This window comes from Salmo salar, chromosome 09 (genome assembly GCF_965601325.2).
Source record: "Salmo salar chromosome 09, fSalSal1, whole genome shotgun sequence".
Classification (NCBI taxonomy): Eukaryota; Metazoa; Chordata; class Actinopteri; order Salmoniformes; family Salmonidae; genus Salmo; species Salmo salar.
This window is the reverse complement of record NC_138299.1, coordinates 12,358,159-12,382,699: the sequence shown is the minus strand read 5'-3', so window position 1 is coordinate 12,382,699 and position 24,541 is coordinate 12,358,159. Positions and strand designations below refer to the sequence as shown.

At 42.6% G+C, this 24,541-nt stretch overlaps 1 protein-coding gene across 4 annotated transcripts in view; it reads right to left on the bottom strand.

Moving 5' to 3' along the window:
- Window positions 1-15,481, bottom strand: part of asap2a (ArfGAP with SH3 domain, ankyrin repeat and PH domain 2a) — a 107,708-nt gene extending 92,227 nt beyond the window's left edge. For all 4 annotated transcript variants that reach the window (XM_045723378.2, XM_082955629.1, XM_082955630.1 and 1 more), the window contains exon 1: window positions 14,948-15,481. In XM_045723378.2, coding sequence (XP_045579334.1) covers window positions 14,948-15,073 — 126 coding nt within the window. In that variant the 5' untranslated portion in view covers window positions 15,074-15,481. The remainder of the gene's footprint in view (window positions 1-14,947) is intronic.
- Between the last annotated feature and the right edge of the window lie 9,060 nt (window positions 15,482-24,541).

Sequence of the window (24,541 nt, the reverse complement as noted above, 5' to 3'; positions counted from 1 at the left end):
CGGCGTGAGATGACCGTTAGACCAGATGTTTCTGTGCATGAGCTAGCCAACATCGCCATGACGTTGCCTACAAGACTGATCTGGGATTTCTATTGGAGAAGCAATTTCTGCCTATATACATACTGTATTGGCTTTACTCATGTGTGTTCTGGCCCAACCCATCGGACTCTGGAACCAATCAGTCAATCTAGAATGCACAGTACCAGTCAAAAGTCTGGACACACCTACTCATTCAAGGGTTTTTCTTTATTTTCTACATTCTAGAATAATAGTGAAGACATCAAAACTATGAAATAACACATGGAATCATGTAGTAAACAAAAAAGTGTTAAATCAAAATAGATTTTATATTTGAGATTCTTCAAAATATCCACCCTTTGCCTTGATGACAGCTTTGCACACTTGGCATTCTCTCATCCAGCTTCATGAGGTAGTCACCTGGAATGCATTTCAATTAATCTGTTTAGGATAAGGGGCAGTATTTTCACGGCCGGATAAAAAAACGTACCCGATTTAATCTGGTTATTACTCCTGCCCAGAAACTAGAATATGCATATAATTGTTTGATTTGGATAGAAAACACCCTAAAGTTTCTAAAACTGTTTGAATGGTGTCTGTGTATAACAGAACTCGTATGGCAGGCCAAAACCTGAGAAGATTCTATACAGGAAGTGCCCTCTCTGACCATTTCTTGGCCTTCTATAGCCTCTATCGAAAACAGAGGATCTCTGCTGTAACGTGACATTTTCTAAGGCTTCCATAGGCTCTCAGAAGGCGCCAGAACGGGTAATGATGACTCTGCAGTCCCTGGGCGAAAAACAGTAGGGGATTTGGATAGTGGTCGATCTGAGAACAATGACACAGGCGTGCACGTGAAGAGTCCATTTTACATTTTCAGTCTTTGAACGAAAACAATGTCTCCCGGTCGGAATATTATCGCTATTGTACGAGAAAAAAAAATATATATATATTTTTAAATCGCATAAAAATGTATTTTAAACAGCGTTTGACATGCTTCAAAGTACGGTAATGGAATATTTTGAAATGTTTTGTCACGATACACGCCGGCGAGTCACCCTTCGGATAGTGTCTTGAACGCAAGAACAAAACGCCGCTATTTGGATATAACTATGGATTATTTGGAACCAAACCAACATTTGTTGTTGAAGTAGAAGTCCTGGGAGTGCATTCTGACAAAGAACAGCAAAGGTAATCCAATTTTTCTTATAGTAAATCTGAGTTTGGTGAGTGCCAAACTTGGTGGGTGTCAAAATAGCTAGCCATGATGGCCGGGCTATCTACTCAGAATATTTCAAAATGTGCTTTCACCGAAAAGCTATTTTAAAATCTGACATAGCGATTGCATAAAGGAGTTCTGTATCTATAATTCTTAAAATAATTGTTTTTTGTGAACGTTTATCGTGAGTAATTTAGTAAATTCACCGGAAGTTTGCGGTGGGTATGCTAGTTCTGAACAAAACATGCTAATGTAAAAAGCTGGTTTTTGATATAAATATGAACTTGATTGAACAAAACATGCATGTATTGTATAACAATGTCCTAGGGTTGTCATCTGATGAAGATCAAAGGTTAGTGCTGCATTTAGCTGTGGTTTTGGTTTTTGTGACATATGCTAGCTTGAAAAATGGGTGTGTGATTATTTCTGGCTGGGTACTCTCCTGACATAATCTAATGTTTTGCTTTCGTTGTAAAGCCTTTTTGAAATCGGACAATGTGGTTAGATAAAGGAGAGTCTTGTCTTTAAAATGGTGTAAAATAGTCATATGTTTGAAAAATTGAGGTTTTGGGATTTTTGAGGAGTTTGTAATTCGCGCCACGCCCTATCATTGGATATTGGAGCGGTGTTCCGCTAGCGGAACATCTAGATGTAAGAGGTTAACAGGTGTAGGCCTTGTTAAAAGTTAATTTGTGGAATTTCTTTCCTTAATGCATTTCAGACAATCAGTTGTGTTGTGACAAGGTAGGGGTGGTAAACAGAAGATAGCCCTATTTGGTAAAATACCAAGTCCATATTATGCCAAGAACAGCTCAAATAAGCAAAAAGAAGCGACAGTCCATCATTACTTTAAGACATGAAGGTCAGTCAATACGGAACCTTTCAAGAACTTTGATATGATAAGTTCATTAAAGTTAACTGCACCTCAGAAATTGCAGCCTAAATAAATGCTTCACAGATGATTTCTGCATGTGTGGTTCCCACCGTGAAGCATGGAGGTGGTGGTGTGTGTGTGTGTGTGTGTGTGTGTGTGTGTGTGTGTGTGTGGGATTAAGGCACACTTAACCAGCATGGCTACCACAGCGTTCTGCAGCGATACGCCATCCCATCTGGTTTGTGCTTAGTGGGACTATCATTTGTTTATCAACAGGGCAATGACCCACCACACCTCCAGGCTGTGTAAGGGCTATTTGACCAAGAAGGAGAATGATGGAGTGCTGCATCAGATGACCTGGCCTCCACAATCACCCGACCTCAACCCAAGTGAGATGGTTTAGGATGAGTTGGACCGCAGCATGAAGGAAAAGCAGCCAATAAGTGCCCAGCATATGTGGGAACTCCTTCAAGACTTTTGGAAAAGCATTCTAGGTGAAGCTGGCTGAGAGAATGCCAAGAGTGTGTGAAGCTGTCATCAAGGCAACTTTGATGAATCTAAAATATATTTTGATTTGTTTTACACTGTTTTGGTTACTACATGCTTCTATGGCATTTCATAGTTTTGATGTCTTCTCTATTATTATACAATATAGAAAATCGTAAAAATAAAGAAAAACACATGAATGAGTAGGTGTGTCAAAACTTTAGATGGTACTGTATTTCCATTCTAGGAATCATAGGGGAGTAAAGTTAGATCCAGACTCATTGTGGAGGAGAAACTAACGTCAGTGATTGTGGCATATCATTTGGCCTCAGCAATGACTTTGGGTAGCTAGGCAAACATATTTCATGTCAACAGCTGATTCCAAGGCCCTCGTAAGGCCAGGGGAGTTGGAACTGGGCAAGAAGAGTAAAAAGAGAAGATGTTTTGGTCAATAAGCGACATGAGAAAGACATGCTGACAATATGCTCTCACTCCCAGAGAGGAAGAGACTAATCAGAATGCCAGGATTAGATTAGTTACACAGAATAACAAGCATTCCTGGATGCTTGCACATCGGATAGTGTCAGGGACGACCCTGACTCATTGTTCTTGTCACGGTACTATTTGATGACCGTATATCGAGCAGCCGGAACCCCACCACGACAGACTCCCACCCAGAGAAAACAAAGCAGTTGTGTGGGGTTGGCACTTTTTAACCCACACAGCCAGCTCTCGTAATCTGGCCTCAGACTAGTCGGTCAACCTCGCCGCCACACCTTCTTTGAACTGCTGAGGATCATGGAAGGGAGTAGGGAGGGACACCCACAACACGTCTGGTTCCCGTCTGGTGTCAATTTATTACACGTCACTGACTCCACCCCCCCCCCCCCCCAAATCCCCCCCATGCTGGAGTCATACAAGGAAACAGTCTGACACGAATTGAGACAGTGCCAAGAAAGGAGGCAGTCTGGGGTAATTATCTAATTCATTGGGGGTAGGAGGGGGGAGGGGGGGGGCTTGATTCTAATCCAAGTTTTATAGAGGCACCAGATGTTAAAGTCAAAACAAACACCCTGAAAAGAAGGGGGAAAAGTCTGCTGGGCCTGGGAAGCAATAGGGTTTACTTTACACCACCCTGGTCTGTGTGAAAGAAGAGAAATCCTGTATGCACTGTGAGAGACTTGACGCACAGCGCTCCAACACTCATTTTCAGTACTGTGTTGAAACCTCCCCCTCCTGACGGTGGCAGTTAAAGTACACACTAGAGTGTCACTCCTGGAAGTCTTTACAGAAGCTACTGGCTACCTCTTAGCTGGAAGTCATATTTCAGGAAAGTGGAGCAAGACTGGGGGGGGGAGGAATTAAAACAGGGCAAAGAGAGGTCTGGTTAATGATGTCTCTATGTGCAGCCATGACTCTGGGGAGTAGGCCATTAGAGAGCCCATTACTGTAACTGCTGAGGTGGACAGACCTCCTCCCCCTCCCTAATGGTGCCTTCTTTGAATGTGCTTCACCTGCTACGTCAGACCGACCAATTGGCATCACAGCAGGGGTCCGGTCACTCAATGGCAAGCCGGCAGCTACTCTAGTTAGCTTGGATGCGAACACGCAATTGCATGCACGTACACTCAAATACAGATGCATTTGAGCGAGCGCACACAAACCCCGGATACACACAAGAGAACAAAAAGACACTCTCCTGCACACACAGCTTTCTCCATAAGGTGTAGTCAACCACACAGTAAAGGTGGAGGAGATGAAACAAAGTGGGAAAAATGCAAGTCATTTAAAAACATATGACCATGGGCCTCCCAAGTGGCGCAGCAGTCTAAGGCACTACATTGCAGTGCTTGAGGCGTCACTACAGATCCTGGTTCGATCCCAGGCCGTGTCACAAACGGCCGTGACCAGGAGTCCCATAGGGTGGCCCACAATTGTCCCAGCGTCGTCCGGGTTAGGGGAGGGTTTTTTACTTTCAGGCTGACCTAGGTTGTCAGTTGAACGATGTTTCCTCCGACACATTGGTGCAGCTGGCTTCCGGGTTAATCGGGTGGGTGTTAAGAAGCGAGGTTTGGCGGGTCATATTTCAGAAGAGACGCACGACTCGACTTTTCGGGTTCGGGAAAGGCGAAACCAACGGTGTAACTCCCCAATGCCAAAGTTTACAAAACTGTCATCAAGGCAAAGGGTGGTTACTTTGAAGAATCTAAAAAAAGTTTAACACTTTTTTTAGTTACTACTTGAGTCCATGCGTTATTTCATAGTTTTGATGTCTTCCCTATTACTCTACAATGTAAAAAAAAATTAAAAAATAAAGAAAAACCCTTGAATGAGTACGTGTCCAAACATTTGACTGAAACTGTATCCATTTTTTTTTTTTATTTTTAATTTTTTTTAAAGGCACTCACATCTGAGCTATCTTGTTTGCAGGTGCATGGTAACAGTTGAATAAGATGAGAAAACACTGCTCTTTAATAAGCTTTGTTATCGGCCTCACGGCCTTCGTCAAAGCTCTGGCAAAGGCTGTGAGGCCTATACTTAAAGCGTCTTTAACAGCAGCGTTACTATCAAGAGCAGTTTCTTTTTTTTCCCTCACCGTCTAAAAAAAATAACTAAAAAGGACCGCACGGTCACCTACATACACACACACACATCCCCCTTATATAGGTTCATGACTGAAGTGCGTAGTTGAGAGCGCGTGAAAGCAGGCAGGAGACTAAAGGAGCTGCCTTGTGGTAAAGCTTTTCAGAGCTCTAGAGAAGACTGATGTCATTTAACAATTGAAATGCATAGCAGACGAGTCGGACCGAAAACAGGTGCACACCTGAGATGAAGAGTACTGAACAAAGGAAACAGCACAGCCTACTTCCATTTCCCTGTGTGCTTTACTGCTTCAGGTCTATGCACTCACTGTATGTGATTTGGATGAGAAATAAAAAGGGGGGGAAACCTTTCAAGTGCTTCATTCACAACTTTGAGCAATTTGGAGCAACTCAGTAAAATATTGGAATAGGCCCGTGAAGCATTAAAGGGACCACTAACAAGCCGTGGTTCCGGTGTTTAACACAGAGCAGTAATGCATGCAGTTAGCCTGGGGGGGGACTGTGGAAAAGTCCACCCGCTCAAAGAGTCAGTGTCTTCACTGGGCGTATTATGGTCGCTAGGAGTATTTAAAGAGCCATGCGGAGGAAGGTTAGCAAAGAGAAGGGAGAAAACAGCCCTCTCTCTCTTTACTGGTGTCATAAGACCAGCCCCCTGCAGCTTCTGACCAGTGAATGAGTCAAGTACACACACACACCTCTCTGAAGGCCACTCAACTAGACAGCGAAAGAGGAGTCTAATGTTGAGCAGGATTAAATGTGCAGTACATGCAAATTTGAACACAAAATATAAAAAAATATAAAAAATTAAAAATAAAACACTGGACAAAATGGTAAACTGAGAACAAGTGTACCAGCTTACATTGACAACCTGGTAAATATGTACAACTTACTGCTGGACTTATTCCAACAGCACTTTGTCCAAAACTAACTCAAAAGGCATTTGGTGGTTTACTACTCCTCAGTGAAAACTGTAAAAAGTACTAAAGGGGGTACCCTTGGACCTGAACAGTCACCACCTGCCAGCAATAATACTCACACTTTGGTGAGGACATAAACTGAGGTACTAAAACCGTCAAAGAAAACAAACCCTAGTTTGAAATAGAAAGCCAGCTAGTGCCGAAGCCTTGCTGTAGCGAGCTAACTCATGTCACGCTAGGCTACATCAATGGATGGTTCCATTTATGTCTGGAGAAACCGCTTTCCATCCAACTGACCCTCTGCCCTTCAATTGACCCCTTCAAAAAGACATATACCCTTCATTTGTGTTCAATGGGGCTTTATTGTGTCATCTGGAGACTTTCGAACATATGAGGTCCAAAATTCCCCATCGCAAATTGGCTCTTCAGCCATCGTCAACAAACTTTCCAGTTGGTCTAGTCGGAGCATATTCTCACAGGTTATAATGCACTTGGGGTTTGGGTGCAAGATGATTCTCAGCTTTCATGAGCCACCACTGCCTGTGAACACTGGACAAGATGGGGCATGCCTCAAAAGCATTCAGATTTGGGCTTTTTCAACACTTAGTGGCTATTTGAGACCGTGTGAGAACTGTCCATCTCAACACTACAGACTCACAGGGACCGATTGAAAATATATACTATTGATGTGATGTGCTTGAAGATTGAGGTGACTGAGCAGTGGGGGCAAGTGGGACTTCTTCCTCAGCCCTCAATGATTATCAATTACCAAAGAGCTCAAAAAGGTGAAAAGGTCAAATAAAGACAAACAGGGAGCGTCGCCAAACCCCAAGGGTGTAGTACACTTTTACTTAAATCACACATAGACCGTTAAGTGACCCGCATCCACTCTCAGTGGGCATATTCTGGTAGGCAGTACAATGAGTAACTGTTAAACTGGAAATACAGGATTCGAATTTCACTTGGTATACTATTCTGGGTATACCAAGTGACAATGCAAATATCGAGCTTTGAAGGAAAAGAGAGCTTCAACTACCTAGGGGGAATCAGGAAAGAGACCCGACAGCAGAATTTTTGTGAGTTTGTTAAATACTCCCTTAAAACAGTTTATAAATTAGCAGGGGACTGATAAACTCAGCTTGAGGGAGGAGTGTGTAAATTAGGACCAACTGTGTCTTGCAACAACAACAAAAGAATCCAGTGAACGTAAACAGTTTCTGGCCTGCTCACATCTACCAATGTGTTGGCATCATGGTGGATACTTAGCAAAGACAAAGTGTCATAGCTACATACAAGGAGGATATGAGGATGCTTGAAGGACAAGGCAGAAGACTGTGCGTTCCCCTGGAAAAATCAACTGGTGATTTTGGAAAACATATATGAGCCAGAGTGCTGTGGAAGGGATGCTATGAAGAGGAATGCAAGATCCTTGTATGAAGCTCCTTTGATGTTTTTCAGGACCGTCTCAAGGAGTACGACATGAAGAGCGGTACCGCAACAGAACCACGTTAGGCAGAGGCATAAGAAATTCAGCTGTGTTAAAAATAGAGTTCTTTGAGATGCACGAACAGTTGAAATCTCGCAACACATTGCTGTCGGTTTTTTCAGCTCTACAGTATGTGAAAAGAATGGGGGTGCACTAAATTTCCCAGTTGGGAGCCCGATTTGCTTGACAAATGGAACTAGTCAGAGGAAAGACATTCAGGAAACTAGAATATCAGCCACATGAGGATATCAAAACCTGACAAGGACGCCTTAGATCATTTCTAAAAAAAAAGAGTTCCTTTAAGAGAATTTAAATCTCTCTTTTGTTGATTCACGTAGAAAAGCTGTTAAAGGGGCATAATTGCTGAGAGCACTTCCAATCATGTAAAAAAAGAAAACAATCTATCCATTTATGACTACATAAGACATTTGGCCTTCTTGATGGCTTACTTACATCCAGCTTCTCAGAACCTAACAAAAGCTTGAGGGGGAACACATCTGAAAGCCCGTCCTCCATGAGCCCACTGCAGTGTTCTTAAGTGAAAGCGACAACCCAGCAACACAATTACAAAGATTCCTGAAGAAACTGCATGTGCAGAGGCCACGGCAACAAATCAATGAGGGAGTTCATTAATGAAGAGGCGTGGACTGTCAGAGAACAATGGCCTTGAAAAGGAGCTGTCCACGGCAATCTTTGGCAGGCCCCCTGACAGAGGGCCTCCACACTTCCATGTAACCCCACTCCCAACAAAGGCCAGTGCACTCTGACCCCCCCACCCAATCAATGTCCCACACACCACAGAGATTTGCTTGCAGTATTGTATCCCAACAGCCTAGGCTCACCAGTTGGGAGGACAGCCCCCCCAAAATGATTGGGTCAGTACCGTGACCACCCCCCCCCCTCTTCCCACTGTTTAGCCCCATCGGGAGGATTTATCATTTGTAGGAAGGCCCGGGAGAGAGAGCCTGAGACTGGGTGATAACAGGGAGCCTGCTGCCTCTCGCTCCAGTTGTATGAGATACCTCACACTTCTAATGCACGGCAAGGAGGAAACACGCAAGGAGATTACTTTTCATAGTTTCCCATTGTGTGATACATGGCATTTCTGCCCATTTGCTAAACAGACTGAAGTGAATCTGTAGAAGAAAAAAAATAAAACATTGCCTCAAGCCTTAGTCTCATTTTTTAAAAACAAAGACTAAGTTGAAGAGACAAAAAAAAAAAAAAAAAAACACTTAAACTTTCATAAAAATGTTATCCACAAGTTCATCTGATCCACAAGTTCATCTGACATTTCAATTACATTACGTATGATAAGCTCCTTAAGAGAGATATGCAGTCCAAGGTGGCTGGCAGTGGGCAGCTCACTAGGCAAACGTCCTCCTGTGTTGTCCTTAAGGTAATTCATTACTCATGGATTGTCTCCGTGTGCATGCATAATCCTTGTGTCTGAGGCCTTGTTAAAAACTTTCCTCCATGCCCCCTGTTCTGCCCCACAGCTGCTCGTTCCAGTCCAGCCTGGCTGGCTGTTCCCGCGGACAATGCCTGGAATGGCCATAGGAATCTCTGAGTAGATGAGGCTATGCCTTCCACTGGCCCGGGAACACAACCCATAATGAAGGGTTGTCGGACACACCATCAGGCTGCTTATCTAGAGGGAACACGGTTGCAGGCTCTGTGAGAAAAACCTATTACTCTTTGTCTGTAGATATGGTCGGGGATACATTGCTGTTAAGCTTTCAGATTACACTCTTGGCAGAGTGGAGGAGCCTGGGGTGGCTGGACGCTAGAGTATTGACGTCTTTTAGAAAGGATATCAGTGGCATCCATTTCTCCTGCTTTCCAAAATCTTCAAGAATTCAATTAGAAGCCACTTGAGTATGGAGTGGAGGCCACTTCCTCATTGTTAACCAAGCAAACAGTTGTCCCCAGATTACAGGAACAACACTGTCAATCTCCTAATACTTCTCAATCTCCATACAGAACAATGCAGTCGGACAACATGCATCACCAGCACATTGTTGGAATACCAACATGATGGACAGAGTTGTGCCAGAATAAAATAGCGGGGGGGGTACAGAAATGTAATGTACATGAAGACAACAAAAAAATGTCCATGCAAAACGCAGGCTATAAATATCCATGATTCAACTGAGAAAAATGAGCAGCATGGGATGTGGGTGAGAGACACAGTCAATGAGCCTGGTCTACCATTGGTCCCCCTATTGTGGACTCTTGTGTGGGGTGCTGCCATGCTCAGATTCCAGGAATGTTTCTCTGTGAAATGAAGGCCCGTGTGTGCACAACGGGTGCTATCGGAGCACATGAAATGTCATCCAATTTACAGGCCAACACAAAGGATAGGCGCCGTTTATGCAACACGGTGTGGGTTTCACACTGGATGTGCTAACCCGCACGTACCTTGGAGTAGGAAACCGCAGTTTGCTTGGAACCCATAAATCGGAGATGACATGGTTTCGTAAAACCAAAAGAACTAGAAGTCATGTCTAAGAACTAGATAACTCACCTGTTGTTCAACGCTGATAGCCAGTAGGACCAGCAATTTAGTTCTTCAGTCAGAGGCTTCAGTCACGTTGTGAGAGGCCAAAAGCAAATCTCTGCCAGTGCCTCTAGTCTACTGTAAAAAAGGCTCCTGTCTTGAACTCCTGCCATAGCAGTTAAAATGGGAGCGTAATTGAACAACAGCCATTAGTGAAGAGAACATTAACTTATCAGACAAAATACATCTCTCCCTCTGAGCCAGATCTGGGGGTGGATGCATGATAAATCAGATCAAAGGAGTGGGCTATTCATTTTGATCCCACTTTGCCCTCGTTCTGCTGCTGGCAGAGCCAGGGGCAACGCCAAGACTGCTCCAAATAACTAACTAAGACCGTCTGTGCCATTCTTTTCACATCTTTTTAGTTCTACGAAAGGCATATAAGTGATGATATATTTTGACTCTGAATACATTAGAGTGAGTGCCATTTGACCTGAGCACTTAGTCCACACCCTAACGGGCGCAGATGATGAGATGTGGACTAAGGCAGCCCCCCCCAGCACCTCTCTGATTCAGAGGGGATGGGGTAAATGCGGAAGACACATTTCAGTTGAATGCATTCAGTTGTACTACTGACTAGGTATCCCACTTTCCCTAATGTTCTGTGATGGCATTGCCCCTTTCAAAACACTGTGCATTTCTCTTGAACTCTGAGCAAAGTAACATCAGCACAGTCTGAGACTTGCTTGCTCAAAATGAGAACGTATGTGATCATCAGACTAATATAAAACAAGGCTTGGGGGGGGTTAATGACAAGGCAAACAGCCTCTTAGTGGACAAACTGTTTTTTTATAGTTGTGGTTTTAAGAGAACGGTAATCCGAGTAGCACTTTTAGAGGCTCCTCCTCTGCAGGATGCATTAAGCCAATTTATTTGGGGATGATAGACAAAGCTTTTACAGCCACAAACCTAATTAAAAAGTTCCGTCCACTGTAATTGGTTTATCACACAACAGACTAGGTCCCATTAAGCTCTGTGTTGTATAGTGTCTCAAAGATAGAGTATCTCCCCTCTGTGCAACACTAGAGGGCTCATCTGAACAGACCCGATCGATGCCATCAGTCAAGATTGAGGGATGTGAAGAATGAGGCAGTAGGCCCATATCAACGATTCAAGAGCACTCAGACGAGACAAGCTGTCATCAAACAGGACTGGTCTGGTGGGGCTGCTGGACCTCTTGAATCAGCCCTCCTGAAACAGAACTTAGGCCATCTAGATACACAAATTCTCACCCCTTCCAGAATTAAAATCTTTCACTCCAACAAGTACAGCCTGCATGGAATCACGTGTCATTGCTGCTGCTACCGTGCTGACAAAACTCCCACATGACATTTCCTAAAATGTCACTTATGCACAAAAGTGCGTAGTTTAATGGGAACGCAAAATGTGGGACGCCAAAATGTGTAGGCCTAAATTACCAACGTGACAAGCAATAAGGCAATTCTAAAAACGGGAATGACAACGGTTATTCTACATATCGCGAAACATCTGCTGCACAGTCAACATTTTTCATTGCTGAAATACAGACTTGAGTCGGCTAGATGTGTTCAGCTCCCGCTACCTTCACACAGTCCTCAACTTTCAAGGACAAAAAAAATAAAAAATGGAGACACTAGCACTTTTATAGCAAGCCACAATTCTTTATAGTCACAGAATCAGCACACTGCTTGGGAATCCAAAACAGCCCTATCAGAGATCCTTCGTGCACTCAAACAGGGATGTAGCCTATTGGTCATGTGTAAATACTTGTTTGTAAAGAACATAAAACAATTGGGTCTTTATTGTTTAGTCATCAACAAGGAGGTGAGGAATAGAGAACCAAAAAGCACTTGGGTCTTTCTTTGTTGTCTATTTACCTCATTTAATAGGAAGTTGCTTCTCTGATTGACAGTGCCCCGTGGTGGTGTCCATTGATAGACATGACAATTCATATTAGGCCTACTTCCCCACACACAAAACAAGAATAAAAACCCTTGACCTTTCACCTGCTTAAATCAACTGGATTCATCAAATGCGATTTGCATTTGTTCATAGCGCATTAATAACGTTACTAGAGCAGTAAGAAGGAAAATCTGTAGAAATGACACTGTCGTGTTCAAAAGCACTGCTGCGGGCCAAGGCACCTTTTGAGTGCATTTCTGATTACTTTTACATTTAAGTCATTTAGCAGACGCTCTTATCCAGAGCGACTTACAAATTGGTGCATTCACCTTATGATATCCAGTGGAACAACCACTTTACAATAGTGCATCTAAATTCTGATTTTTTCATCTTCGCATACTTCGTCGCTTAGTCCCTATTTTGCATCCTTTAAAAAGGTTGTGTTGTGCCTGTCCTCAGTTGAGACAAAACATGCCCTTACAACAATTGCACTTGTGTTTTCCCTGCTACAGTGAGGAAAGGTCAATGTAAAAAAAAAAATGTATTAAAATAATCTGTTTCCACACAGAGACACTCTCCAAGATACTGTTGAGAGACACTGAAGGTTTTAGGCCAGAGCAGGCTGCAAGAAACATCTACACAACCACCACAGACAGCGCTGAACAGTTACCTATAGGCTATATAACATGTCGGTTCGGAAAAACTCCTGGCCCTGCTAGGCCATAACCACTCAACACCAAATGTAATCTAACCATTTACACCTTCAGATTTCTGTAGAAAAGGTTAATCACCTGTCAGCTTTAAACAGCTGCCTGCCTCCTTCACACCTCCAGAAGCACAAGTTTATAGCTCTCTAGTACAGGTGTGTAGAGAATGTCTGAGGTTGCCTGGAATCAAAGCCTCAACTCCGATGCCAGGATGTTATTCTGATGACATGCCTTCAAAGCTTGAGGCTTGATGTCCAGCTGTATTATTCCCTCAAGTCAGTTAACATCTAAGAGAGAGAAAACTTTGTACCACTGAAAGAAGATACTGTCCGTATGTATTGAGGACAAACTGACTAACTTTGCTTGGCGTGAACCCATTGTCCCTCCTGCAGCATTTCTTCCCCGAAGTAACTACTTTACTGAACACGTGTATATAAAGACAACAATTTCAAAGCGTTTTCTGCATTACAGTTCATATAAGAAAACCAGTCAATTGAAATAAATTCATTAGGCCCTAAATCGATGGATTTCACATGACTGGGCAGGGGCTGAGCCTGGGAGGGCCACTTGGGAGCCAGGCCCAGCCAACCAGAATTCGTTTTTTTCCCCACAAAAGGGCTTTATTACAGACAGAAATACTCCTCAGCACACCCCCTTCTACCCCCTCAGACAATCCAGCAGGTGAAGAAGCCAGATGTGGACGTCCTGGGCTGGTGTGCCCAACATTTGAGAAAAATACGTTTTTTGTGCTTATGGAACATTTCTGTGATCTTTTATTTCAGCTCATGAAACATGGCACCAACACTTCACATGTTGCGTTTATATTTTTGTTCAGTGTACATCTTTACATCCAGGCTGTATCACAACCGGAAGTGATTGGGAGTCCCATAGGGCAGCGCACAATTGGCCCAGCGTCGTCCAGGTTTGGCCGGTGTAGGCCGTCATTGTAAATAAGAATTTGTTCGTAACCGACTTGCCTAGTTAAATAAAAGGTTCAATTAAAAAACAATACATGCATGATAATCCAATCAAATTTTATTTGTGACATGCGCCAAATACAACAGGTGTAGAGGTTACCGTGAAATTCTTACTTACAAGGAGGAAGCTTAGCAGCACACCTTTCATGCAAACAATGGCAATACAGCAGATTTAGGGAGATGATCAAGGGCTTAGGTGGGTCTCCTCATGCACAACCAAGAATGGAGCAGGCATATTTCAAAAATGTTGCTGGTCTCAAATGCTGGTCACTTGTTATATAACTTCAGAAATGGCTGACATTAGCCATTGTTCAAAAGGCAACAACAGCTATGTGATTAGTAATATGTGGAAGTGGAGCATACGCAGTCTGTGGTGCGAAGCTTCCCATGTGGGAAATGCTATTTATATCATTTGACAGGGCGAGGCTCAGAGCTCTGTTGGCTGCATAGAGATGGGTGGTGTTGGTAGGTTTTCATAGAACAAAGCACAAGTGTCCCTTCTGATAACGACCTGCAAGTTTGATGAAGCTTACCCATCTAATAAACCAGAGTAAAAACAGTATTTCGGGCGTAGCCTAACATAAATACTTAATTTGAGAGACAGGTGCCACATTTATTGCAAAGCTCTTCTATTCCTCAATAGACATGAAAAACAAAATGCAGAGCCATTGTTTGCGTGATATAACTTTCCACTGTGCTGTCCATGTTTCCCTGGGAAACGGGTTATTATTTGAAGTTAATGTATCATTAGGGCCAAGCGTTTCGTTTTGAACTCGTTGATTGTAAACGAACGGCTAAAGGAGGTTAGTCTCCAAGTAAACAAAAGAGGCGAATTCCCATTACGCAGGTCTATAATCCAATAACTCTTTGGCTTTTATTCTATTATGCACACAATAGCAACAATAGAGAAGCTGCGTAAAAAAAAAAAATCAATGACGATTAGTAGCCTAATTGGAGAAGATACGTTTCCACTTTCCTCTGTGTGAGAGCAATGCGGGACAAACGGAGCTAGTAGCCTGCTTGATGAAAACGCCCAACCATGAATAAAATAGCCTACTGCGATGACAGCATCTTGTCAATTACCTCAGGGTACGTTCAGAACCGACCTGCGAAAACTACAACTGGGTCTAAGTTATGCGTTAGCTATAACCTTTTGTCGTGTCCTGCGACGCGGACCTTGAAAGTAGCCTCCGCTTTCAGAATTCACCTCACCACTCACCTCCTCCAAAGCACTCACGGTATTCCTACAGTGGGACATTCTGGTGGTGAAGTTTGAAGCCGTCGGCGCTTTATAATCTTCATTTGTCTCCACCACGAACTCCGACACTGTAATTTGGTCCGGCATGCTTTTTCCTTTTCGAAAATATATCGTCTTCCTGTTAAACACCAGGGGTTTAATTCGAATTTGAGAAAAGTTCACAGTAGAAAAGTCTGATAAAATGCTCTCCTGTTTAGCATTGCAGTGTGCTATTCCCCTCGTCCGCGCAGTCACAGCCTCACTGCAACAATGTTGCACGCTTCTACCTCGGTTGCTACTGCAGCCTTTTCGATTCGATGGCTCACTGCTCTAAAATGTATACTTCCCCGTCAGTTTGGCGGGTCCCACTCGACTTCCAGGGAAATCCCCCCCCAAAAAAAAAAGAACTTCTAGGCTTTTCTCTTCTGGTGGTGCCCTCTGTCTTCCAAAGCTCAAATAAAGCCTGTGAACTTATTTCCTAGCCTGGGAAACAACAAGACGTTTCAATGAAAGTGCAGAAATTGACAAAGGTGAAGAAGGAGGGATTCAATGGATGTGCACTATCCAATGGAACACCAGCTGGTGAATGTGACCCAATCAGAGTCGAAGGAAGGAGTGGTCTCAGTCATCGTTACAGTGGCATTCTGAGAAAGGTTTTTTCAAATGGATTAAAACTGACTGAAGTATTGAAATAGCACTCAATCTGTTCATTATTATGTTTCCATTCATTGTAAGATGAAACTAAATCATATCTTAATTCATACACATTAAATTACAATTAAAAAGTGAACTTATTGTTTGGAAAAGGAGATACCTACTCAGTTGCTCAACTGAACGTAATTCAATATCTTTAAAAGGCTATAAAATGAAAGCTTGTGGAAAGCAAATAATTATTAGCATCAGCTTGACTTACAAAGCACAAATTATTTTATGGGGCATTTGCATTTGCAAAAGAGCTTCATAGAGAGAGAACACTCATCGTGGGTATAATCCATATTAGCATGGACATTGCCATTGAGAGCATCCACCATTTTAAAGTAGTCAACTGGGTGTGGATTCCGATGAGTTGGGTGCAATCAGCTGGTTGGACGTACTGCCAAATTCTCAAAAACGAAGTTGGAGGAGACATATGGTAAAGAAATTAACATTCAATTCTCTGGCAACAGCTCTGGTGGACATTCCTGCAGTCAGCATTCCAATTGCACGCTCTTTTATTTCAACTCGTGAAACATGGAACACTTTACATATTTTTGTTCAGTGTAGATACGTACTTTGTATGTTTGTGGAAATCATGATCTGTTTGAATACAGTGTTGAATGCAGAAAATGCATATTTGAGTCTTTATCACAAGAGCCTCCTTTTCACAATGCTATATCAAACAATCCTTTGGAGACTTGCATTTCAAACCCTTTTCTTCACATGAGCAGGTGGCTGTGTTGTGCTGTGTAGAACTGGTTGTCATGCATGGGATCCGTCACGGCAGCTTCTGTCAGTTATTCATATTCATGTCGTTCTCTAGATTATTGCCTGTCTGTCATGAGAAAATAGTCCTCTCAAAAAGATGTCTATTCCCCTCTCGTTTCATTATTATTTTATTGTAGAATGTGTATCAGAATGTATGATAACACTGTTGCTTCATTCCTTGTAGGGCTCCGGAGAGCAGGTTGACTTCAACTTTGTAATGTCAGCCCTGATCCTGATGGACTATTTCTGTCATTTCAGTAGGCATAATTCACCAAGAGCAAGAGAGAAAGAGATAGGTAGGTAGAAGGATTGAGAGAGATGCAGAGAGAAGGAAAGAGAGATAGGCAGACACAGACAGGCAGACCTCAAGGCTTTACCTAAGGTTCCTATGACACAATGATCACTTCCAGTTCACTTCCTCATCATGTTCCCCGCTTCCTCTTTGTGTCCACCTTTGGTTATGGAGGGAAGCCGAGTATTGGAATCAGTGCAAGAAACATACATTTACTAATGTAACACTGACAAGGAGTTTCTACTATGTCGATGCTAGCGTTACACCAAAATACTAATTAAAATGATAATTAGAAGAGGACTATTATCGCCACAAGAAAAGCATACACCAATTATAACTAGTCGCATTAGCACTGCCATGAAACAGTGAGCAGAATATTCTCATGGGAGAAAACAATGACAAGTTTTGTATGAGAAACAACCCAGAAATAGACATGAAAGTTTCATATTCTACCACAAACATAGCTGAGTATTAAAAAAGCAGCTCCATCATTATACATTGAGGTGTTTTGAATAGTCTCTCCAACACTGTAGTTCCCTCAGCTCCCTAACGCTTGTGTTTTTCCTGGGCTTTGTGATGAAGAATCTGCTGACGTTCCCTGTTTCATTCAACCTCGGCGGGACCGCCACCGTTTATAAATAGAGACCCAGCGGCAGGCTGGAACCCAGGGCAGCCTTTAAAATCACAACACTGGGCTGAGTTCAGCACAATCCCAATGAACATCTGCTACCCAGAGTTACAGCACTGAGGCCAAAGGTAGCCACACTCCCCCCTTGATTATTAACATGCTTTCATATTGTTACACATAGTCACGCTCTGAGATATGGTCGGAAGGATCCTCATTCACTCTGCTCTGTATAGGCCAAGAGTTTTCTTGACCACATCACCTCACCGGGAAACTCTGGGACCTAGATTACTTTCAGTCCCTGTGTAGACCCATCGAAAGTTTGAAAATGAAGCTACAGGGCAAGTTTTTCTTCTAGCCAACATATCATGTATATAGTCTTGGATGAAAACCAGTGTCAATATTGTGAAGCCTCAATGTTTTGTTGTTGTCTTTCACTGCCAAGTTTTTGCCAAAGCACATGAAGAGCTTCCAAGTCAGAAGCTGCCAGTCTGCCTAATAAACCTAACACAAGCTTGTTTATTAGTCGGTGGGCATCTTCAGTATGGATCCGAGGTGAATCAAAACAACGGGCGCTCTGAATATCAAATCGGAAAGCCAACTCTGTTTGCTCTAGCAGATATCCATGTATGACAAAGGTATTGGCACTGCTGGACGAGAGTTTCTTTGAAATATGAATTTCAAATGTGCTCTGAACACACATTCAACAATCCCTTGATTCTGCATTTCATTTGACATCATAGTGTATGCCAAACTGCTTTCTTATTTCAAAATAAGGTGAGGAATAGTGACATAGCTGTAACATGACATCCTGCTGCAGTGTAGAGATACATCATTCACATGTATTGTCAAGGTTGTGCGCTACTGGTGGAGAGTCAGGTGCAGGAGAGCAGAGAGTTGTGAACAGGTGCACACTTTATTGAGGCAGAGGCAATAAAACAGACAGACGCCACTGCGTCAAAACCTCCAGCCAAAGGTAAAAAGTGCAAGGCGCGAAACAGTCACAAAAATAAGCAAATGTTTAACAATTAAAACATCCTTCGTGAAATACCACGGAATACAGGGGAAAGACCAGCCTGGTGCGTAACACGAAACACGTAACAAAAACAATTTCACACAAAGACATGGGGGGGAACAGAGGAATAAATACATGCAGTGTGATTAGGGAATGTAAACCAGTTGTGCAGGGAACAAGACAAAACAAATGGAACAATGAAAAAATGGAGCGGCGATGGTTAGAAAGCCGGTGACATGGACCGCCGAACAAGGAGAGGAGCCGACTTCGGCGGAAGTCGTGACATGTATACAGTATAGAGTATTTCTTACACAGAATCTAGGATCCAGGACAGCTGCAGACTCACAGAACAGTAACCAAAAGCAGACGTCATTCTGTATTAAAGGTTTCTTGGCAAGAATGTTTATGATACCATTGGGTCCTAAATTGAAAAGGCAGACCCACAGGGTAGGGTTCTGGTACACTCTGTCTTCGATTCTGGTCAGAGAAAGCCCACACATCCGATGTAGTTTTATTGACTTGGCACTTCCTTGTTATGGGAAACTAACATCATGCCAAAGCAATGATCTAGATGGTTGTAATGTCACTTTTTCCTCATTCCACTGTCAGGGCTTCATTCATACCCAGGATTGTGTAACTAACAGGTAAAAGAACCACACAATCATATTCCACTTTCAAATAGAATGTTAACAAGTTGATATTACATATAAAGAATATAACATTACAGTATGTGCTCTCATTTTGAACATGATCACTACTGCACCAACATGAAGAAGGTATGATTGCCACAATAAATAAGAATGCCTGGCTACTCTGAAAGAGCCTGACAGACAATTGTGTTGGCCTTTCGATAGATTAAATATGTTGTTTTGTTGGCAGGCTAAAGCAATGCTTGCTGGACAAATGGACAAAATGTATGCATGAATTGAATGAGCTCTCTGTCTCTTCAAGGTCATAGGACAATGGAACTATACTGAGGGAAACAGAAGAGGGGGGGTAGTTCCTGAAAAAAAAAGGAAAAATGCTATTCTGAAAACCCCTGTAATCTTAGAGGAAACCTATTTTTAACCCAAAGCTACTTTCTCTTACTTTCCCTACACAAAGTCACTCTGTGGTGCGAACGCCTTGCAGAGAGAAGACAGAGGTATAAGCAGGCTGGTTTGATAGTGAGCTCTTTATTAATAACTCACAGATGGCGGTGCCTCAAATGTGATGTCTTCGGGTCATCATTATCAAACACTTAGCACCTTTCACTTTTTCTTGCTAGCTTCTTCAACAGATCAGCTTGCATCTTCATACTCAGAATTGACTTATGAATCCCCATACCTCTTGTTATCATTGTCAATATTGTTATTACACTAACTGTGGCTATAAGTGAATAAACATTGATTGATGATGTATTTTGTAGTAAGAGTTAATAAAGATCCACAATCCTCAAGCTGGATTTAAATGTGTCCCCTATCAAATGTGTGGTTGTTAAAAGGTTACAACATCTCTGGTCAGGTATTATCTCTGCCTGTTTGTCACATTGCTCTGATGCTGACTGCTTTGCTTTCTTCAACTCAATGTGGGATTAACTGCTTAATGTCAATTAGGGCATAGGTCACCTTTGATTACAGCTTGCCTAATCAATAGTAATTCAGTTTGCAGGTAAAATATATGAATTGTTTCTTGCACTCTCTCAAAAGCGAATTACAATTCCTGAGGACTCAGTTTGTTGCATGTTATGATCGATGATGTCATTTGTGTGTGGTAAAAATTATCTTCGATTTTTACCACTTCTAAACTGTGAAGTGACTTGATAAACTTTTATTAGACAGCTTTATCCATTTTAATCTCTAGACCAGGGTTTCCCAAACTCGGTCCTCACGACCCCAAGGGGTGCATGTTTTGGTTTTTGCCTAAGCACTACACATTTGATTGACATAATCAACTAATCATCAAGCTTTGATCCTTTGAATAAGCTGTGTAGTGTTAGGGCAAAAACCAAAACGTGCATCCCGAGGACAGATTTTTGGAAACGCTGCTCTAAGCCTAATTCTGTGCACTTGTGTGTGGAAAACTGAAAGCTTCTGACTGACTACTCTCAGTCTCACTTAACCTTGAAAACGTCAAGGACATCAAGCCATTGGATGACTTAATTGATTTACTTCTTAAAACCACATTGTTGAAAGCCACCTTTAAGACCTGAACATCAGGAAGTGTGCAATAGACTCCCAATGACATCATTCTGGGGTAATGTCTAAATGGTATACTCATTATGATTTCCCAGAGGATTCGTTCTCACAAGCCCAGGCATATAGGGTGCCTCAGTCCTTTACTATTCTCTGACAGGGGAACATGTCAAACCTCCTCATTATCTCTTTGTCTCCTAGTTACATACCCCACCCCCACACTTCATCCCCTCCTATGCTGTACCACAGTAGAAGTACATCGTGGGTCCTCCTAACCCCCACCCAGGGAATCCTCTCACTCACAACCCTGGAATGCAATCAACTAACTAACATCTGTTCGTGAGCTACAGCACACTACACAATGCAGCTCAGTAACACATTCGGTATAGTGATATACCCCGGGTATACAAAACATTAGAAACACCTTCCTAATATCGTATGTATTGTTGTGTGTTGTTCGATGTTACTGCGCTGTTGGAGCTAAGAACACACGCATTTCGCCACACCTGCAATAACATCTGCTAAATATGTGTATGCGACCAATACAATTTGATTTGATTTGAAACCCCCAGCTGCATTGCAGTTTGTGACACAAACGGGTGCGCCTGGCACCTACTACCATATCCCGTTCAAAGGCACTTCAATCTTTTGTTTTTCCCCATTGACACTCTGAATGGCACACATACACAATCCATGTCTCAATTGTCTCAAGGCTTAAAAATCCTTCTTTAACCTGTCTCCTCCCCCTCATCTGCACTGATTGAAGTGGATTTAACAAGTGACATCAATAAGGGATCATAGCTTTCACTTGGATGTCACCTTTCACCTGGTTCTTAATGTTTTGTATACTCTGTAGTATACTAGTAGTATATTTGTTATACTAGTAGTATTTCAGCAATAGATGTGTCACGGCTGTCAAAAGGAGCGGACCAAAGTGGAGCGTGTGTTTCGTTCCACATATTTATTTAATCCGTGAAACTATGCAATTCATTAAATAACTGAAATTTACAAAACAACAAACCGTGACGCAGAGGAGAAACAAACACTACTCACAAATATAATCACCCACAAAAACAGGTGGGACAAACATCAGCTTAAATATGACCTCCAATTAGAGACAATGACGACCAGCTGCCTCTAATTGGAGATCATACCAAACAACACCAACATAGAAATACAAAACTAGAAACTGAACATAGAAATACAAAACATAGACAAACACCCCCTGTCACGCCCTGACCTACTCTACCATAGAAAATATCAACTTACTATGGTCAGGACGTGACAATTTGGTCATCTGAAATGCTGATAGTATAATACACAGAATTATGAAACTTCAAAGGGCTCATATAACTTTGCGTATGCCTCTGAACCATGAGTTGCTGTTCCTTTATGGTTGTAAAACACAAATGACAAGTCATTTACACATATATGGACATTTTGTAAATTATTGTTTGAAGATTCACACACTTTTTGTCTCGCATGGAAACACTTTGGAAACCAATCTTTCATTGCAATGTTGCATTTCATAAGCTGCAACTCAATATTCATGACAGCGAGACCACTATCTTCATGAGATTAATAAAGGGAGGCGGAGGGAGCTGGAAGGTACAGTACCTCCGCTGTCTCCCCATATACACTCTAAGTCCACTTGTTGTCATTTGGATGGGGGTTGCTTTTACTCACTGGGAGTGGCAAATGTCATATATCAGAGAAGACAGGCAGTGGTGACATACAGACATTGTGCCAGAACATTCTAGTCTGCTCATATAGCAAAGAATGCAAAACAGGACATGGCTCCATCCCACTCTCAATATCAAATCCAGTTTGAGCATATGCTGTACCACAGTAGAAGTACATCATGGGTCCTAGAGGGGCAGACCTTTCAATATGCTCTTAGCTGGCTGACATGCAGCCAATTGTAGAAATGGATAAGACTTTGGGGAGGACTATCGGGCTACAACCATGGCTGCTGACTCCATTCACCTTAATTGAGTGTAATCCTGAGTAACCGTTTGTGAGCAGATTGCTTTGTAAGCTTGGACTGAATCAGCTTAAGAACTATAAACCCGTATCAGAACACTGACAGTTCTGTGAACTCCCTAAGTTGCAACCTGTCACAGAGAAATTCCCAGAAAGCCCCACTACCAAAGCAATGGAAGGCAGATTGATTCGAACTGGGATGCATTTGAATTGGTGTATAAAAGAAGGGATCCGCTGAGATGGATGGATGTGAAAGATGAACGTGTATCTCTGGGGCACGTTGTTCATTCATTTGAGTCAGAGGACAGTGGTGGTCCTGCTGGGTAATGCTTCAAATAGCCTTTAGGAACAATCCTCCCACCGCTACATTTTCCCCAGGATGCTAACCCAGCATATGAACTGAACGTGTTAGTAGAATCCTCAGTGGAGATATCATAGACGTAAACGTGTGAGTTCAGTCAGATATTTTAGAGTGAGGGGGGTTCAGGGTGTGGGTAATGGAAAGCCCTTACGCTCGGGAACGTTGATGGAAAAATATGATTGCCTCTATGGATGTGTTAGTCACGAAAAAGCATGTGCTCAATGATTGATAATGTGTGACAAGGTTGGCACCTCCCTCTTGGAGAATGAGAAGATTCGATTTAGTAGCCCTCTCAACATTGGAGAAAATGTTTTGCAGAATACCATAGGTATTTCCATAGATATTAGATACTATCTGAAATATGCCAATGTATTAAAGACAAAAGTGAAAAAGAGTGGTATTTTAGCACCCACTAGATATAGCAACAAAACACAGCAGCCTGCACTACCAACCCTGTGCTTTATCTGGCTATATAGCATTAATTAAAGGGGTAACACACAAGGAGACAAGATAAGGAAGATCCAGTATGATAAGCCACAGTATTATTGGAATATTGATCCCATTGTAAGTCACCTTGAATTAAAAAAAAGTATTACGCTGTCATTTTTATCCTGATATGTTTAACTAACTGCAGACTTTCATTAACAGTCCTGGGCTACCCAGCCAAACACACATTTTGTTATTTAGTTGGGGACTTTTATTTTGTGGCGAGGAGAGGAATGGCTTCCGGGAAAAGTGAGATTACAGCACAGGCGGTTGTTGTTCCTTAATTGGGGAGGATGGGCTCTTAGTAAAAGCTGGGACGGGTGTAAATGGAATGCTATCGAACACTTCAAACACCTGGTTTCCATGTGTTTGATGCCACTCCATTTACTCCATTCCAGCCATTAGTATGAGCCGTCCTCCCCTCAGCAGCCTCCTGTGACATACAGGCATTTGTTTTGTTCTTGAATTAACAGGGCCATTTCTAGGGTGAAAGAGGGAGAGAGGGATGGAAGAAGGAGGGAGAGAGACAGAGAGACAGAGAGACAGAGACGAGGCAGAGAGGACAGACGACGACAGACAGAGCGAGGGGGGAGACGAGGTCAGGCTCAAGGAAAGTGAATGCTGACTGTCCCTCCCTTCTGCCTACCGCAGGCCCCTAACAAACAAAGAGCTTAAAGGGGTTCATTTTTCCTTCCCAAAAATAGATGGTGGTGTATGCATTTAAACAATCTCTTTTCAAATGTGCTGTTGGTGTGGGAAAATCACAGCTCTGTCTCTAGCCTGAGAAAGTGAGGGGCTGATTTGTAGTGTGTGGTATCTTCTCTCCTTCCTCTGGTTGTCAAACGCCACAATGAGCTCAACACACTGAGTCCCAATACCAAAGCTGATACTACACTCTACATTACTAGGCAAGCAGACTATATTTGCCATCTATTATTTCATAGAGTTACGTTGGAATCGATATTTGGACACAGCGTGTTTTCATCTCTTAAACAGCCAGAGTGGCCTCAATGGAATCTGGGACCTCATTGATTGGACGCCGTCGCCCAGATGAGAGACCTAATTGGCTACCGCAGGTCAGACAAAATAGCCTATCTAATGATTGCATTGTGCTCCTCCTGAAGAAGAAATACCCTGGAGATGAAAGGACTATTAGAGTGACCAGACAGTGCTTGC